The sequence below is a fragment of the Spermophilus citellus genome (assembly GCF_964194105.1).
Source record: "Spermophilus citellus genome assembly, chromosome: 2".
Classification (NCBI taxonomy): domain Eukaryota; kingdom Metazoa; phylum Chordata; class Mammalia; order Rodentia; family Sciuridae; genus Spermophilus; species Spermophilus citellus.
The window spans coordinates 85,683,604-85,702,620 of record NC_138183.1 but is presented as its reverse complement, the minus strand read 5'-3'; the positions used below and the strand labels follow the sequence as shown (position 1 = coordinate 85,702,620).

The following is a 19,017-nucleotide window of genomic DNA, read 5'->3' as shown; positions in this document are numbered from 1 at the left end:
ACCACACCCAACCTGTTTCTAGCAGAATACCCCACACAGCACATAATTTTAGGGGGTATAACTCAGTGGTTGCAGACAAGGCCCTGGGTTCTGTCCCTAGCACAAAAATAAAACAAACAAACAATAATAAAAACATGTATTTGCAAATATTTGTTATTCCTCGACCAATCATGTGTCATGAGAGATAGGATTCTTTTGTTATAAATAAATACTTAAACACAATTTGGTTCCTACAAGCATCTGCTCTGTGTAGTGGGGCTACTTCAGCTAAAGATCCCTCAATAGCATCATTATTCTTGTCCGATAAGCAATACATTGAATCAGAGTGCCAATAGTCACACGTAATCTCAATAAAGCCCTTTTCTTTTTAACTTTTTTATACATGACAGCAGAATGCATTTCAATTCATATTACATATATAGAGCTCAATTTTTATGTCTCTGGTTGTACACAAAGTATTTTCACACCATTCATGCCTTCATACATGTACTTAGGATAATGATGACCATCTCATTCAACCATCTTTCCTACCTCCATGCCCTCTCTTCCCTCCTTCCCCTTTGCCCTATCTAAGGTTCCTCCATTCCTCCCAGGCTCCACCCCACCACCACCATTATGGATCAGCATCCACATATCAGAGAAAACATTAGGCCTTTGTTTTTTGGGGTTTGGCTTCAATAAGGCCCTTTTCTAGAGCTTTCCCAGGCCCTCTTCAAACATGATCTGGCCTGGATAAAAAAGATGATTGGAATTTCTTATAGGTTAAAGTTCCAAAACAGTAAAGTGTTCTACCTGATTCTCTTGGCTTCCAGGTATTTGTTCTTCTGTGCCTGGCTTATTTCACTTAACATAATAAACTCCAGTTGCATCCAAGTTGCTGTTAAATGACAGGATTTCACCTCTTTTATGGCTGAATAATATACAATCATGTACATGTACCACATTTTCTTTATCCACTCATCCACTGATGGACACCTGAGTTGATTCCATTTCTTGGCTACTATGGGTAGTGCTGACATCCCTAAATTTTGTAACTTCAGTGCTAATGAATGTTCGGAAGGAATTAACAAGTAAAAATGAAGTATTATTAGTAAAGCTCAGAAACAGTGGCATAGACCAAATTTAATAGTCAGGTTATCCTCATGAAGATCCACTCATGATTTTTACTTTAAACAATGTAGAAATGACAGCCGCTTTCCACTAGTAAAATCGACCTTTATTGTATGTGAGAATGAAATATGTCACTATTTGTTGTGCTCTCCCAGGAACACAGAATCAAAGGTCAGTGCCACCCAAACAAATCTGAGTGCCCAGATGAGGCACTCAGGGTGACTCTACCTCCAGTACCATGACCCCATGAATTATTAAAGCACTCAAGAAACATTAACTTTTACTTGTCACTTAACATATGCAGTTGGGTGGGACACTGTGGTGCACACATGCCTGTAATTCCAGCAACTCAGGAGACTAGGGCAGGAGGATCCCACATTCAAGGGCAGTCTGAGCAACTTAGCAAGACCCCATCTCAAAATAAAAAATTAAAAGGACTGGGGATGTAGCTCAGTGGTAAAGCCCCTGTGGGCTCAATCCCTAGTACCAACAAAAGAGAAAACAATTAAAAAGGCTCAGTTTGTAGCTCAGTGTTAAAACAGCCGTGTGTTCAATCCTCAGGAACAAAAATACCATATGCAGTTGGCCCTCCATGTCCATGGGTTCTTCATACATGGATTCAACCAACCTTGAACTGAAGATAATCTGAAAAAAAATTGTGTCTATACTGAGCATGTGCAGACTTTTGATCATTTCCTAAATAATACAGCATAATATTACATATCATTTACATTGTACTAGTCATTAAATGAATCTAGAATGATGGGAGAAGGGCTGAGAGTATAGTGATAGAATGTGCTTAGCACGAACAATGCCCTGGGTTCAATTCCCAGCAGAAAGAAAGAAAGAAAGAAAGAAAGAAAGAAAGAAAGAAAGAAAGAACACAAGAGGATGTATATAGGTTATATGCAGATACTGTTATTTTACATAAGGGACTTGAATATCCACAGATTTCAGTATTTTCAGGGGTCCTGGAACCAATCCCCTGAGAATACCGAAGAATGACTCTACTCTCTCTTATAGCACTTTATTATTATTTATCATTTATTTGTGTGTGTGTGTGTGTGTAACAGTACTAGGGATTGACCTCAGGGCCACTCCACCACTGAGTCACATCCCCAACCCTTTTTATTTTTATTTTGAGTCAGGGTCTTGCTATGTTGTCCAGGCTGGTCTCAAACTTGCAACCTCCTGCCTCAGCCTCCCAAGCAGCTGGGGTTCCAGGTATGCACCACCACATCTGGTAAGTGTTAAGTTTTGGTTATACAGCTATCCTCCAAGTTCTCAGAGTATCTTTTACAAGGTTCCTCATGTCCTCAATACCTTGAAGTATATTTTTGGTAGATCTAAATAAATGTATTGACCAATAATGTATTACCTGGAATGGATGATACTTCAGAAGTTTTATTTCCGTTAACACAGCCCTTCCTCTAGAAAATGGGATATGGGGTCACTAAATCTTGAGCTGTAAGGGATTAGAAAATGTCCACCTCCTCAGGACCAAACACAGGATAGCAAACAGCTGGAGTTTTATGTTCAAGGGCATTAAGCTCTTAAGATAGTTGTCGTGACTTAAAGAGGGAAGGAACCAAATATTTCAACAAATTGTTTCATTCATAAAGGTTTACTGGAGCCATCACTAGCAAATTGTACACTATTTACCATTTTCTGGTTCCCAAAGCCACTTTTTTTGAGGTACTGACAATTGCACCTAATGGTGCTCTACCATTGAGCTACATTCCCAGCTCTTTCTGTTTTCAGACAGGGTCTAAGTCACTCAGTCTGATCTTGAACTTTCATTCCTCTGCCTCAGCTTCCTACCTGAGTAGCTGGGATTACAGAAATACACCACCTCACCTGATGGCGGCTCCTCCTCCTCCTCCTCCACGTCCTCCTCCTCCTCCTCCACCACCACCTCACCTGATGGCTGCTCCTCCTCCTCCTCCTCCTCCTCCTCCTCCTCCTCCTCCATTATTATTATTATTATTATTATTATTATTATTATTATTATTATTATTATAAAAGCCTGATCTGAGACAAGATTGTTTATCTGGTTTCCTAGTATTTCCTTACTGGAAAAAGCCAAATCTAGAGAAAAAAATATTTTCTCTTTTTTCCTTTCACTCTACCAATAAATGAAAGTTTTACATTTCAATAGTTTTTTTAAAAAATTCCCTAAAGTAAGCCTGATTTCAAAGAGAAGTTTTCAAATTAAGAAGGACACAGAGAAGAAGTTCTAGAAGGTCTCTTGGTAGGCAGACAACTGTTGAATTAAAAGATAACTGAGCCAGGCGAGGTGGCACACTTCTGTAATCCCAGCGACTTGGGAAGCTGAGACAGGAGGATCACAAGTTCAAAGCCAGCCTCAGCAAAAGCGAGGTACTAAGCAACTCAATGAGACGTTGTCTCTAAACAGAATACAAAATAGGGCTGGGGAAGTGGCTCAATGGTCAAGTGCCCCTGAGTATAATCCCCGGTACTCCACCACCAGCAAAAAAAAAAAAAAAGATAACTGAGTTTGAGTTCTTCCTACATCATGGCAAGCTGGAGCTATTGGGATTCTTATTTAACCAGGGCTCATTCGTTCTCACTAAACCTTATTCAAAGATTTGAAAGACTTCAGCCATGGCTAATAAAATAGAAGATGTGAACGTCTCCAGGAGGAAAGTGGAAGTTCTCAGTTCAAAAATAATCCTAGAACAGAGCACATTCCTAAAGAGAGTCCAGCTGGTATCTAATGACTTCCTAATTTCTGCATGTGTTTCTCAAGGTCTTTCCAACACACAGCTTCACATTCATTAGGTGAGATGGCATGACATTCAAGGGGAGCATATTTGAGACCTAATTCCATTAACCTCTCACTGGTTAGCCACATTTTTGTCTTATTATATTATCTAAGCAAGCATTTCAGGGCATTTAGCCACAGAAAACAGCTGTTGTATGTTGTTCAATATTTGTTTTTATAGCCCTCTCACCCAAAGTTTGGAAGTTTGCATTCCTAGTTCCAAAAACATACAAATAACTCCTGTTGCTTTTTTTTTTGGTTCACTCCCTAATACCACTCTATCCCAGGTTCTTTTCATTTTTTATTTTGAGATAGGATCTTGCTAAACTGCTGAGGCTGGTCTCAAAACTGTCATCCTCCTGCCTCAGCCTCCTGAGCAGCTGGGATTACAACACTTACGTCCACGATGGCTGGACATAAGTGTTGCTTGTGTCCAAGCAACTGGCTATAAATGGGTAGGACATGGGAGTGTATTCAAGGTCACTGACTCCTATTTTCCTGAGATCCATTTATCCTACTCCTGAGAAATACAATGGTGATGGCTTTCTTGGGCCCCAGAGTACTGGTCCATGACTGGAGTATAGAATTCCACAGAACACACCTTTGGAATCCATGGTGCCAGATGCTCTGGTAATAGGGGTGGTGTTTCTCCAGTTCTGGCTGACTTAGGGTAGAGCCTTCAACTCACCCCAGGCAAAAAAAGGGAAAGGCCAATGCTATGTTAAGTATTTTATTATGTTATCTCAGTTAATCCTTCAATCCAAGCAACTATCTTAAGAGATCTGTGTTATCTTCATTTCAGAGTTGAGAAGGGGCTGGGGAATGTAGTTTAATGACAGAGTGCATGCAGGTGCAAGACCCTGGTTCAATCCCTAGTACTGGGGAGGAGGGGGAGTCATTTCAAGGTATGGAAGCAAAGGGAAATGTGTTTTGTTCAAGGATATACCTAGTAACAGGTAGGGAAGGATTCCATTTCAGAATGGAATGTCTGCTACTGTTTTTTTTTTTTTTCTTTCCTTTTTGGTGATGGTGCTGGGGAATGAAACCAGGGTCTTGTGCATGTGAGGCAAAAGTGAAGTGCTAAGCAACTCTACCAACTGAGCTATATTCCCAGCCCAAATCTGGTGCTTTCAAAATTTTTGTTATACACAAGAATTGGGGTGTGTGGATAGGCAGGGAGGCCAGAAGGATCCCATGAGAGGTGGGAAAGGAATGGGGATGCTGAAAGGGAGGGGGAAATTTGAGGCAGAAAAGAGTCAGCAGAGAAGGTAGTAACTCTAAGAATTCAAAAGACCCTCCAAAGTGATTTGAATTCTACTAATTTGAAATTGAAGATTACGATCAAGAAGGCAGGCAGGAATTATGGCTCCTCATATCAAAATGGTATAAAGGAAAGAAAAATATGTCATTTGTCCTATAGTTATTGGGCTGACTTGTGTCACCATTTTTTATGGGTACTTAGAATGTATACTTAGCATGGTCAAGGCCCTGGGTTCGATTCCCAGCACCACAATTTTTTTTTTAATTTAAAATGGTACAGCATAATGTAAAGCAATATTTTTTGTGGTGTGTTGCAACCTATGTACGTGGTATGTGTGCATATATGAGGTTGGGGGGAGAGAACAGAGTTGAGGGATTAAGTGGTTTTTTTGGTACTAGGTATTGAACCTACGACCTCACACAAGCACTCTACCACTGACTATACCCCCAAGCCCTTTTTAACATTTATTTTGAAATAGGGTCGCGCTAATTTGCCCAGGCTGGGCCTGGACTTGGAATCCTGAGTCACTGGGATTCCAGGTATGTGACACAACTGGGCTGAGATCTTTTAAAATGTATCTTAATATGGTTCGTGGTCAAAGATGTTTGCAATCCACTGATTTCAAGAGAGCTTTGGAGGTTAGAAACACATCCTTTCCCATTCAACAGGACAAATGCTTCCAAATGTGTTGTCAATACTCAGTCTACCTGTCTATTGTCGCCAAGATCTTCTCAAAACAGTACTATTCACAAAACCATACGTACCTTTCCTTTATTTTTTCCCCTTTCAGTTTTAGCATTTGAAAAATTGAAAACCAGGACAGGTGTTACTCTGTCTTTGAAATTAAGACTTCCTGTCACTCTCATTTGTCTGCTTGGGCTGGCTGCTGAGCCCTCCCTTTATTTGCTGAACTGCAATGTGAGGTATGGACTGGGTGCTGCCAGAAAGCACAGGACTGAAGGTGGCTGCCTTTTTCCACTGGCAGAAACAATTCCAAAGCCCTGGGGCAGGTGTTAGTTCTCTTTGCAGGAATATAAATTCTTAAAGTATCAACTTCAATTCAAAAAACTGAGAGAAATCCTACCAAGCTTGTGAACCATTTGTATTTTATGTATGTGTGTGTGTGTTTCACTTTTCTATCAGTAGATCCATAGGGTATGTAGAAATGGTAAAGAATAGGGCAGCCGGGCGTGGTGGCACATGACTGTGAACCCAGGGACATGGGAGGCTGAGGCTGGAGACTGCAACTTCAAGGCCATCCCTCAGCAATTTAGCCAGACACTGTCTCAAAATTAAACAAAAAGAGCGAGGGAGGAAGGGTAGAGGTAAAAAGCCCCAGTATTGTAAAAGAACCAACTATAACAAAAAACCAGTATGGAATGGCACTGGAGGGTAACTAAGTACTACACTCATCTGTGACTAATGGCGTCCCATATGTTCTCATGAACACCAGGATTAGGAACTGGGCTCTCCCATATGACTCTGTGAGAGTACTGGGCCACAGTAAATAGAAATGATAATAGTACTTACCTTGGAGGGTAAGTACAATTGCCATTGTACTTATCTAATAGCAATTATGTGAGGATCAAATGGGGTACTACAAACATGGAAAGCACTTAGTAAGTGCTCAGTACAAAACAGTGATATTCATAAGCTTGGAAAACAAACAGGAAAGCCAGGGTGTGGTGGTGCGCGCCTATCCCAGTGGCTCAGGAGGCTGAGGCCCGAGATTGAAAGTTCAATGTCATTCCTCAACAATTTAGCAAGACACTATCTCAAAGTTAAACAAAAAGGCAGCACCCAGTCCATACCTCACATTGCAGTTCAAAGCCAGTCTCAGCAACTTAGGGAGGTCCTAAGCAACTTAGTGAGACTCTGTCTCAAAATAAAGCATAAAAACAGCTGGGGACTGGGGACGTGGCTCGGTGGCTAAGTGCCCCTGGGTTCAATCCCTGGTACCAAAAAAAGAAAGAAAAAAATTAGGAAGAGAGTCCAAAATATATATATTTTTGTTGTTGTTTAAAGAGAGAGTGAGAGAGAGGAGAGAGAGAGAGAGAGAATTTTTAATATTTATTTTTTAGTTCTCGGCGGACACAACATCTTTGTTGGTATGTGGTGCTGAGGATCGAACCCAGGCCGCACGCATGCCAGGCGAGCGCGCTACCGCTTGAGCCACATCCCCAGCCCAAGAGAGAGTCCAAAATATGGTGCATATTGCCTTAAACCTCGAATCTCAGCTACTCAGGAAACTGAGAAAGGAGGATAAGCAAGTTGGGAGATCCTGTCTCAAAATAAGAGATGAAAAGGGCTGGGAGTGTAGCTCAGTGATAATGACCCTAGGCTCAATCTCTGCTACTTCGAAAGCAAACAAACAAAGAACAGATACATGAAAAAAAAAAGGAATTTTATTGTCTTTTAAAAAATGTGGTGGTGCTAGGCGCAGTGGTACACACCTGGATTCTCGGTGACTGGGGAGTTTGAGGCAGGAGGATCACAAGTTTGAGGCCAGCCTGGGCAACTTAGTGAGGTGTTAAGCAATTATGTGAGACAGATCCTGTCTCAAAATAAAAAATAAAAAGAGCTGGGGACTTGGCTCAGTGGTAAAGTGCCTCCTGGGTTTAATTGCCAGTACCAAAAAAAAAAAAAAAAAAAGTGTGGTACTGGGGAGTAAACTGAAGGAAACTATATTAGATGCATCTATGAATGTGTCAAATGAACCCCATTATTGTGAATAACTATAATGGACTAATAAATAACAATTTTTAAAAATGTGGTGGATCAAGGGTATAACTTAGTGGTAGACCACTTGCTTAGTAGGCAGGAGGCCCCCAGGTTCCATCCTTGGAAAAAGGGGTGGGGGAGAAGAGAGAGAGATGGAGAGGCAACCACCATTCTCCTTTCATTTCCATCATGCTGAGTCTCCTAGGTTCCTTATGTAACTGGAACCCTTTACAGTTTTCTGAATGACTTATTTCACTTAACCTCCTAAAGTTTCATCTATGTTGTTCTATGCGTCAGAATTTCCTTCCCTTTTAAGTCCATTTTCTTTATAAAACCTATCAATTCTTTTTCAGTCTTTCAAAAAAATTAATAAGTAAACCTGATAACACCCCTCTTTCTCCAGCAAAGGCAAATAATTTTTCCTGAAATTCTCCCTAGAGTTCTCTGAAAATAGTGTCTCCATAGAAATGCTAATTGGAAAATCAGTTTTCTTAAGAAAGGTATTATTCCTCCAGGCAGGCTGTTTACATTAATCAACATTTCTCTAATACTTGTCAGTGTTTTGTAACACTTTTTCAAGTGCCAATTGTAGCTTGCCAGTTCTTCTGAAGTGTGGAGGCTGCAAATGGGGAAAATCAGAATGGTAACTCTGTTCCCTTGGGGCTATTTCTGTCATGATGATGAAGCATAAGTTCTTTTCATTATTTTCATTTTACATAGTCATTAGTTATGTGGATGGTGGCTAGAAATATTGGATGAACTGATTAGTCACTATGGGTGAGAAGTCCAGCCTTTCCAGAATTTTCATATTTGTCTTCCTTAAGGCAGTCAAGTTTTTCATTACAAATTGTGGGTTTAGGGCTGGGGATGTGGCTCAAGTGGTAGCGCGCTTGCCTGGCATGCATGTGGTCCGGGTTCGATCCTCAGCACCACATACAAAGATGTTGTGTCCGCCAAAAACTAAAAAATAAATATTAAAAAAAATTTTTAAAAAATTGTGGGTTTAATCTGTTTTCACAAAAACTGGAATCTGCTACCAGGGGAGGTGGTGTAAATTTGTAATCCCAGCTATTCAGGAGGCTAAAGCAGAAGGGTAGCAATTTTTGAGGCTAGTCTGGGCAACTTAGTGAGACCCATCTCTAAATATAAAATTAAAAGGGCTAGGGATGTAGCTCAGTGGCACAGTGCCTCTGGGTTCAACCCCCAATACAAAAAAAAAAAAAAAAAAAAAAAGTAAAGTAAATACACAAACTAGACTCTGCTTACCAATGCCACAAAAAGTATTCCCTTCAATAAACATAATGGTGATAGAAAAAGCAAAAACAAACTGAAAAGTTGTGATGAAAAAAACATGATGAATGTTTTTTTTTTTTTCAATTTCTACTTTTAGTTTATGTCTTGTTACTTTTCATATCTTTTCTGGAAAACTACTTATTTATTAGTACATCATAAACATAGCAGTCCCTCCATATATACTTGGGTTCTATATCCATGGAATCAACCAAACTATCAATCAAAAATGTTCAGGAAAGCTGGCTAAAGAGGCACATACCTGTAATCCCAGTGGTTCGGGAGGCTGAGGCAGGAGGATCACAAGTTCAAAGGCAGCTTTGGTAACTAAGTAGGCTCTAAGTAACTCAGTGAGGCCCTAAGTAACTCAGTGAAACCCTGTCTCAATAAAATACAAAAAAGGGCTGGGTATGTGGCTCAGTGGTTAAGTTGCCCTAAATCCAATCTCTGGTACCAAAAAAGAAAAACAAAAAATAATGTTCAGAAAAAAAAAAAAAAAAAAAAAGCTTTCAGTGTGCAGACTTTTTTCTTGTCACTATTTCCTTAACAATAATAGTAGAACAACCATTTACATAACATTCACAATGTGTCAGGTATTATGAGTGACTTAAGACACAATGGAGGGTATTCACCCATTACATACAAATACTATATGTCATTAAATGTAAGGGACTTGAGCATCAGTGGATTTTGGTGTGTGCAGCAATTCTGGAGCCAATCCTGAGTGAATACTAAGAGACAACTGTGGCCTCTGTGATTCTGAGTGAGGATAACATCAGTGTTCAAGATTTAGTGATATATTTATGTTTTCAAGATAAACATTTAAAGCTTAGTACATAATGTGATACTCTATCAGCATCATATTTCAAACTATTAAGAAATTTAAAAAATCAAATTAATAATTCATAAATTTCATTGCTAGACTCAAGTGATTAAAAGGCTAGCAGAACAACTATTCATAACAGAAATAAAGAAACTGACGTAAAATATATTTGCTACTGCCTTATTCTTAATAAATAGTTTTGCTCTTTATTTGATAGTAGATTTTCTAATGATTCAGAGCTTTATGGCTCACAAAAAGATGCATCAATGAAATGCTGCAGTGTATTTAAAAATTTCCATATTATATTAATAAGTAACTAATCTACATTTAGGAAAAAACAAAAATTAAATAGAATAATAAAAGTACTCAAAAATTCAGAGCAAAAATATTTGGTAACACTTAGTTATCAGTACCACAGTTCTTTCATGATGAAGGAAAAAAATCATTTTTTACATTTTTTTTTTAAAGAGAGAGAGAAGAGAGAGAGAATTTTTTAATATTTATTTTTCAGTTTTCGGTGGACACAACATCTTTATTTTATTTTTATGTGGTGCTGAGGATCGAACCCAGCGCCCCGCGCATGTATTACCGCTTGAGCCACATCCCCAGCCCTTACACTTTTTTTTACTAAAAACATTATAAATCAAATTTTAACTATGAAGTTGAAAATTGTTTCACTTTATATATGAAACAAAGATGTAGGTAATAAGTTTTGAATTGTTTCCCATACTTATTAAAACTTCAAACAGGAAGAATGAAGGAATAATAAAATAAATAACTATCTCTAAATTCTGAAGGGATCTGTGTAAACACATTGCCAAATTTGCTTTCTCTTTCTTTCTCTAGACACACTTATTTGCAGTTACTTTTTCTTTTTTTGGTACCCAGAGGCATTCCACCAATGATACTCCTAGCCTCCCCCGCCCTCCCCTCCCCCTTTTATTTTGAGATGAGACAGGGTCTCACTAAATTGCCTATGCTGGCCTCCAATTTGTGATCCTCTTGCCTCAACTCCCAGGCAGCTGGGATTACAGGCATGTGCCACCACACCAGGCTTACAATTAATATTTGAAGTTGCATGCTTTACCATTCATCTTCTCAGAATAACAGCCTCCTAGATAACCACAATATTTCCACATCAAAAAAGAATCTTTATTCTATATTGCCTAATATCCCAAGTACTCTGTCAATGAGCTATTGACAATTGCCAATGACATATTCCATACTTGTGTGTACTTGTGCTGCTGAAAGCTCAGTCCTTGTCCCTGATGCCAATCCAATAATGAGGACAAGGTTCTGAAAAAAAAGGAAAAAGAAGGTTTATTTTGCTAGTAAAGGAGAAACACAGGGGACTCAGGTCCAGAGGCTGTGATTCTGCCAATCAGTAGGAAGAGGGACCCTTTTAAAGAGGTGACTCAAATGCTACATTCCAGAGTTCTCTGTTGGAGCTGTAATTCACTTGTTAATTTGGGCAACACTCATTTGGAAATGCTCTGGAACCATCCCCAAAGTCTTAATGATTTGGTTCCTAAAGTGGGGTGTGTACTCAAGGACAGATAAATCTGCCTAGCATCCAGAAGAAAGGTAATCCTAATTCCCCTAATAATAGGGAGGGGGAGAAGCAGGGAGAGAGGAAGAGAAAGAAACTTTTCCATTTTAAAAATAAATTGCAAAGAGGGGAGGGAGGGAAAGGGAGGAGGTAGGGGATTAGCAAGGATGGTGGAATGTGATGGACATCATTCTCCAAAGTACATGTATGAAGACACAATGGGTGTCAACCTACTTTATATACAGAGATATGAAAATTTGTGGTATATATGTGTAATAAGAATTGTAATGCATTCCGCTGTCGTGTATTTAAAAAAATAAAAATCAATAAAAATCAATAAATAAATAGATAGATTGCAGTGGCAGAGCAGCAAGTTATATTCAAAGCATAAAGTGAACCACTGTTACACTTGTAGTACTGAAGATTGAGTCCAGGGCCTTGTGCGTGCTAGGCAAGCACTCTATCAATGAGACAAGATCTGGTTTAAGTTGCCCAGGCTGGTCTTGGAATTTGCAATCCTCATGCTTCAACCTCCTGAGTAGCTGGGATTACAGGCCTAAACCACTGTTTCTAGCTTGACATTTTTAAAGAGTGCAGGCTAGTTGTCTTGTGAAATGTACCAACGTTCTGTATTTCTGCTATTTAACATGTTCATCCAGGCCTAGACTTTCTGTTTTAGAAGCATGACTGTATCTGGAACATACACTTGTTTGCTGGTGCCCTCCCCATGTCAGACTTTTTGTCTTCAACTATACCAAGAAGAATACTCAGAGATCACAGGTGAATTGAGTTCAACTCTTTAACCCTTCAAACACTTTGCTAGCTTCAGGAAGAAATATCATTTAAATGATACTGACAAGTCTTCTAAGGTAGAAGGAAAAATGTATTTCCTAGCAACTCCTTGGCCTGCAGCAAATGTGGGTCATTATAGAGAACTTTAAGGGGCCAACATCTGTTCTTGTTATGTGAATATGTGGGAAGAAGCATCAAAAGGGTTTCCTTTTATTACTTTTGTCTACCAAAAGTCCTTCAGCTTCTGTTGTGCTAAATGCTAGATTGAAGGAGTGAAAAGGTATATTATCCCATCTTTTACCAGACTTTAGAAGAGTTAAAAAAAAAAAAAAAAAAAAAAAAGGTAGGGAGTGTGCAGTTGTGCACTACCTTCACTGAGACCTATGACAGTCTGAACTCCAGACAGTTTTTGATCAGGTCCCCAAATACTGACAGCTTTTCCAAGGCATCTGGCCAGGTAGACATGAAAATCTCTGACAGCTAGGCCCTCTGCTTGAAATATTTCAAAGAAAAGAATCATGAATCTATTTTATTGATGTGAAAATTCCAAATTAATCAGACTACATGAATACACAGGTGTGTGCCATTAGATGTAAACAGGCTTAAAAGGAGCACTACTGTGCAAAAGAACATGGTAAAAGGCATTTATATCTGAACTCTGATGACTACATATAAACATATCTATTTTGGGCTGATACCTCTCTGGAAAACCAGCCTTAAGTAAACAAAAGGTTAGCCCTGGGTGAGGTGGTATTCTGCAGGCACAGACACAGTCAAGTGTTTTTGTTTTTTCGAAACTTGATTGGCTAGCTAAGAAGTTTATCCTCTTGGTGCCTCAAATTCTCAAAACAGTTTATTTGAATACTGAATGAATGGCTAATCTCCTACAAGTTTTGGGGCTTTAACAAGGTAAACAAATGGGTGGGCTGTGGCAGTAAACATTGTATTTAGTCCCAGGCTCATCCAGGTTTCCAAAATTCCTCTCTTCCTCTCCTTTTTCTATATCTAGCCTTCCTACTCCCCAGCTTGGTCTCTAGTACCCTGTAAAAGTACTGAAATTGCAAAGGAGACATTTTTAATTATAAGTACTATGGTAATGAATTCAAGTACACTCATTTATCATAAAGGGCTTTCCCATCTGTCTCTAAAGTATACTTAAAAATGATGTGTATTTGATAACATTAGCACCAAGCATCTTCCACATGTTAATGCTCACTGTTTTAAATGTTCCACCCCGCCCCCCCAAGACAGCATAGTGGTTGTTCCAGAAAGAACACATTTATCTCTTGTTTGGGAATGCCTGTGTGGTCTCTTCCTAATTTATTTGCACTCCAATCCTTGGGGATCGCATCACAATCCCCCTAGGCAAAGGGAGATTAGGGAACAAGGCCGGCTGCTTTTCCCCACCCTGCCAGAGAAGGGAAAACAACTTCCCCAAGTCCCACAAGTTCTTCTGGCCACTGTACAAATTGTTCTTGAGCATGGAGAGATTCCAAAAGCCCTAATTAGCAACTCACAGCAAACATTTCTTTGCATTAGCTAATGATCCGGCTACACTTGTAAGCAAACAGAACCAACATATCTAATCAATGCTGAAAAACCAACCAAATGCCTATTAAACATCTGGATGTAATTTTCTAGTTAGAACAAAACGAAAACATATGCAGGTTCCTTTGATCTGCGTCTTAACAAAGAAATTGTTGATAAAAAAGCATACTGGTCAGTCAATGTGTCATTTCCATAAAGTCTGCTCATTTCTCTTCAAATGCTCCCAGCTTAATTTAGTTGGTTTCCTGCAATCTCTAATTTTACCATATTGTGTGAAACCACAGAGGTTCTTTGGATGTGATTTTATTTGAGGTTTTACTGCTGCATGGATCTGCTACTGATTTTTTTTTTTTCCTTCTCTGCCTTCTTTCCTCCACCTCCACACCCATTCCGTCCTTTTCTTTGGTAATGGGGTGGAGGAGGAAAAGGTTATAAAGCAATGCTGGGAACATTTCTTCTGGACCCTACATTCTTAAGTTTTAGAAAACTTTCAGGGAAAAAAAAAAAAGCCAAATGAGGAAATGTATGAGCAATAACTTGTAATTAAAACGAAGAGAAAATGAAGAGGGTGAGGTGGTGTGTGCCTGTAATCCCACCTTCTCAGAGGGTCAGGCAGGAAGACTGCAAGTTCAAAGCCAGCCAAAGGCAATTTAGTGAGGTTCTATCAACAAAATAAAATACAAAAAGGGCCATGGATATAGCTCAGTTCTTGCTTAGCTCCTTGCTATGTCCTGAGTTCAATTTCTAGTACTGAAAACAAACAAAAAGCCTAATTTTTTGATCAGCATCCATGTATTTTCCTGTTGTGTCCAGTTATCATCTTACTGTATGACATTTTGTTTTTATAATTATTTAACCTATTAGTTGAAAATTTAATAATCAGCAATAAATGAATGGAAATATACCTATATATGCATCAAGATAAACAATCTGACAATTTTTGTTTCTTTTGCAGAGGATCAAAGGGGTATTGTTTTGTTCCAAGTCAATTTCCTATGGAAGTAGTATACATAATATTATTTTATGTGAAAACATAACTGACATACGAATATGATAAAGGTAAAGAAGATTATGGTTAACAGACTTTAAATAGAAGATCAAAATTATAGATTTCATGAGTAGGACTATTTTCTTTTAAATAGGCTGTAGGCAATCTGCACATATATTATTTATTTAAAAGGTAAGATTAAAGCTACTTGATTGTTTAAACACTATCATTTGTAAAGCAGTTTGATGAGAGTTTTGTAGTATAATTATTACAGCATGACAATCATGGAGAAAATACGACCTTGAAAAGGGATAAGGCCTTCTCCTACTCTCAAAGTGGATGCACTGAATGATAAAGAAACCTTCCAAAACCAACCATCTTTATACACGCAATTAGAAGCCTTTCAATTTAAAAATCATTAGGAGCTTTCTTTTGTTCCCCCAACATACTTCATTTTAAGACAATCAGAAGGCCTGGTCTGGTTTCAAACTTTATTGGTAAGGAAGTACTAGTTAACTTATTTCCCATTGTTAATCTTAGCAAACTGGTAATATTCTGAGTGGACACATTTTCTGTGAACAATTAGAGAACATTTTAAAGACAATATGGCTAGTTGTGGAGGTTAAACTGATAATCCCAGAGACTGCAGGAGGGTCACAAGTTCAAGGTCAGCCTCAGCAATTTAGCAAGACCCTAAGTAACTTAGCAATTACCCCCTCTCAAGGGCTGGGGCTCTTACTCAGTGGCAGAGTGCTTGCTTAGCACATGTGAGGCACAGGCTTTGATCCTTAGCACTGCATAAAATAAACAAATAAAATAAAGGCATTGTGTTCATCTACAACTACAAAAAAATTTAAAAAAATATCCTGTCTCAAAATAATAATAATAAAAAAGAAATCTGGGGATGTGGCTCTACACCCTGGGGTTCAATCTTTAGAATCAAAAAAGAAAAAAAAAAAGGACAAAGTGTTAGAATTTTGAAGTGTAGTAGGGAAAAAAGTAGCAATACTTTTGCTCCTGTCCAAAAATACTCTTTCGTTTTGTGTTTAATTACCAGTCTGTGACAGTTAGTCAAGGCACACTGAGTACATAAAACTCAGGGAAGCCAGGAAGAAGTCTCAGTGTAGGCAAAGTCTACTTGTGGCATAGAAGAACTTTCTACCCAGTTCTGGCACTGATTATGGGATAAACTGACCACAGACTGGCATTTGTGGCCCAATCACTGGATGATGATTTACAGGGGCACAGGCTGCCAAAGCACAAAGCCTAGTTGTCCATGTATCATCTGATTTCAAACGTCCTGTATGTGGAGCAAGCCTGCTCTCACCATCACTAAGTTTAACCAAGGAGAAAGGCAGTGTTTCCCTCTTTTCATGCTCCATGTTAGTAGTAATATGAATAACATAACCCCCATTAATTCCATTTAATGAACATGCCCCAAAACTGCCATGCCAAACTTGTTTTAAGTCTTCAGACTGGCTCAAAAATTGCTCTTTTATTTTTCATTTATAATTGATATTTGGGATTGATGCAATTACATACAAATCAATATCATGCATATTTTAAAACAACTTCAACAGTGAACTGTAGTATCTAAAACGATTCTTTTAATATTTCAAAGAAAAAGATCTCTGTAAAAGCAAAATTTCTAATAAAACATATGTTTACTTAAATAGGCCCCTTCCCATAAACCTCTTGAAGGTAAAATAAGGGTTTTAAACTAAGAGGTAAAATAAGGGATGGTTTTAAAAAAGAGGGAGGATTTTAATACCAAACATTTGTTTACTAGATTCCAAAATAAGATGAACGATTGTCCAAGATGCGCCTTTCTTAGGGAGGAAGAAAATAGCACCATTCTACTCACTGCTCACAGGCAGAACTCCACTGAATTAGTCTTTAAAGTATATAGGTAGTGGTTGAGGGGGAGGGGGGCTAGGGGTATAGCTTAGTTGGTAGAGTGCTTGCCTAGCATGCACAAGGTCCTGGGTTCAATCCCCAGCACCCCAAAAAGTGGTGTATAAAGTATAGGTAGTGGCAAAACAAAATAAATAAATAAAACTATACACATGGGAACTCTGAAGGTTTTTCTGCTGTGTTGTGTATTTGGACATACGGACAAAACCTGGAAACTCTGAGTTCTAACAGCATCCCTTTCAACTAAGAACCTTAACTATGCCACGTACCCAAAGTATTTTCAAGCAGCTACTTAACACTGCTCAGCCCCAGGGTACCACCCAAATTCTGGGGGTGGGGTCGGCAGGACAGGTTTTTCAGGTCTCTGGGATGTGTTATTCCATTGTCTCTCTTTGTTCCTAAGACGTGGAAAAGACTCGTGGTCTCCTGGTTGAGAGGCTCCTGAAACGTTCGGTCACCTCCTCCTTCCTCGTACACAGCAAAGTCAGACAAGGACCCGGGATTTCTCGCCCGAGGGAGAGTCATCTGCGCCTGGGACACATGTGCCTAATATTGGTCGCACCTTGGAAATCCTTCCCGCCAAGAATACAGGCCGGTCTTTTCGCAAAATGGTTTGAAATCCTTCAATAAAACCTGAAACCCACTACTTGGGGAGCAAAGCGGGTAGGTGGGGTGGGCGGGCATTATCGTCAGGATCAACGCCGCTGGTGTACCTATGCCACCTAATGCATTGCTCATCTATGAATTTTCCATTAAGTGCACAGTCCGCTTCTGCGTCCGTGCAAAGGTAGCTCAAGGTAAAACAAACCTCACAGACATTTTTGAACGTAACCCCACTTTCAAAAAGTAGCATCAAACAAGGGCCAACACCGAAAAACACATTTTGCTTAAATTACCCCAAAGCGACCTCTTCGTCCCCAATAAGAAACAACGCGGTTAGTCTCTGAGTTACTTTCACTGAGATCTGAAGATTTTCATTAAAGGGAAAAGTGAACAAGTGGAAGGGTTTCTGCAAAGTCTAGCCCCCAGCTTCCGCCACAGCACTATCGCCGGTCCCTCCAGCTTGCGCCAAGCCAGCCCCACGTTACTTTGATTGACAGTTCGGCCCCGCCGCGCTCCTTCCCACCGACCTTCCAATCCACCGTGCCAATCTCCGCGTCTCGCCGCTTCCCATTGGCTGGTTTTGGCGTCCCGCGGCTCCTCCAGGAACTGTTCCTCACCGAGCCCGGGAGGACGCGGCTGGCGGAGAAGGGGCGGGGGGAGGGTGGGAGGGGAGACGGGGGAGACGGCGGAGATGGAAGCGGGGGGGGGGGTAGGAGAGGAGGGGGAGGGGGAGCGGGCCGTCCGGCATGGCGCAGCCATAGGCTCCGGGGAGGCTCTACGTCAGTGCCCCACGTTGGGCACGGCGCACTGGATTGGCTGACGCGGGCCTCCGCTCCCCCCGCCCCCCCCCCGCTCCAGCTCGGCCCCCGGCCCCCGCCGGCTCTGTGCAAGCGGCCCCCGCCCGCGCGGGGCTGGGCGGGGCCGGCGCTGGTTAGCTCCGGAGTGTGAAACCGCGTGTTAATGTAACCGGCGCGAGAGGCGCGGGCGGCGGTGGAGGTGGGAGCGGCGGCTGCAGGAGCAGCAGGAGCGGCGGGTACCCTGTGCCCAGCGTCCCCGAGGCAGCCGACTGCTCCACCCCCACCCTCCTACGGCCGGGCAGGACCTGCGCCACCAACCGGGCTCTCCGCCGTCCCGCGGCGACCCAATCCTCTTCCGCTGCGCTGCTGTGACTACTCGGGACTCGCCCTAGGAGTTTGCCCGCTGGGGAGGGAGACCAAGCGGCAGAGCGCTCTCTTGCTCTTCTCTCCACCATTTCGCGGATGTCTTCCCCTGGGTCTTGAGAGAACTTTGCTGCAGGCTGGAGAGCCCTTTGCAGAGAGTGAGAAAAAGGGAAGAAAAGAAAAAGACCCAGGAAGAAGAGGCGCGGACGAAGGGTCCTGAGCGGCTGTACGGCCGGGACAAGTGCGCGCAGGGCACTGCGCCCTAATGCGCCCCGGGCTCAAGGAACAGCGGGTGGTTGCGGGATTGCTCCACGAGGAGTAGCCCTGTGGGTCCAGGAGCGTTTGTGCAACCGCGGAGAACACCGAGTGCCGGTCGCACGGGGCGTGCCGAGCCGCCTCCCGGCGCGCCCTCCGCACTTTCCTCGTTTCGTCATCTTTCGTTCCCCAGTAGGGGCTGAGGCTCTGGACCACCG

At 41.0% G+C, this 19,017-nt stretch overlaps 1 protein-coding gene across 1 annotated transcript; it reads right to left on the bottom strand.

Moving 5' to 3' along the window:
- Window positions 1-1,625: 1,625 nt before the first annotated feature.
- On the bottom strand, window positions 1,626-18,978 carry LOC308641543 (uncharacterized protein; the record flags this gene model as incomplete). Its single annotated transcript, XM_081280217.1, has 4 exons — window positions 1,626-1,755; window positions 11,217-11,286; window positions 17,912-18,469; window positions 18,832-18,978. The coding sequence occupies 4 exons, from the start codon at window positions 18,976-18,978 to the stop codon at window positions 1,730-1,732; spliced, it is 801 nt and encodes a 266-aa protein (XP_081136343.1). The 3' UTR covers window positions 1,626-1,729.
- Between the last annotated feature and the right edge of the window lie 39 nt (window positions 18,979-19,017).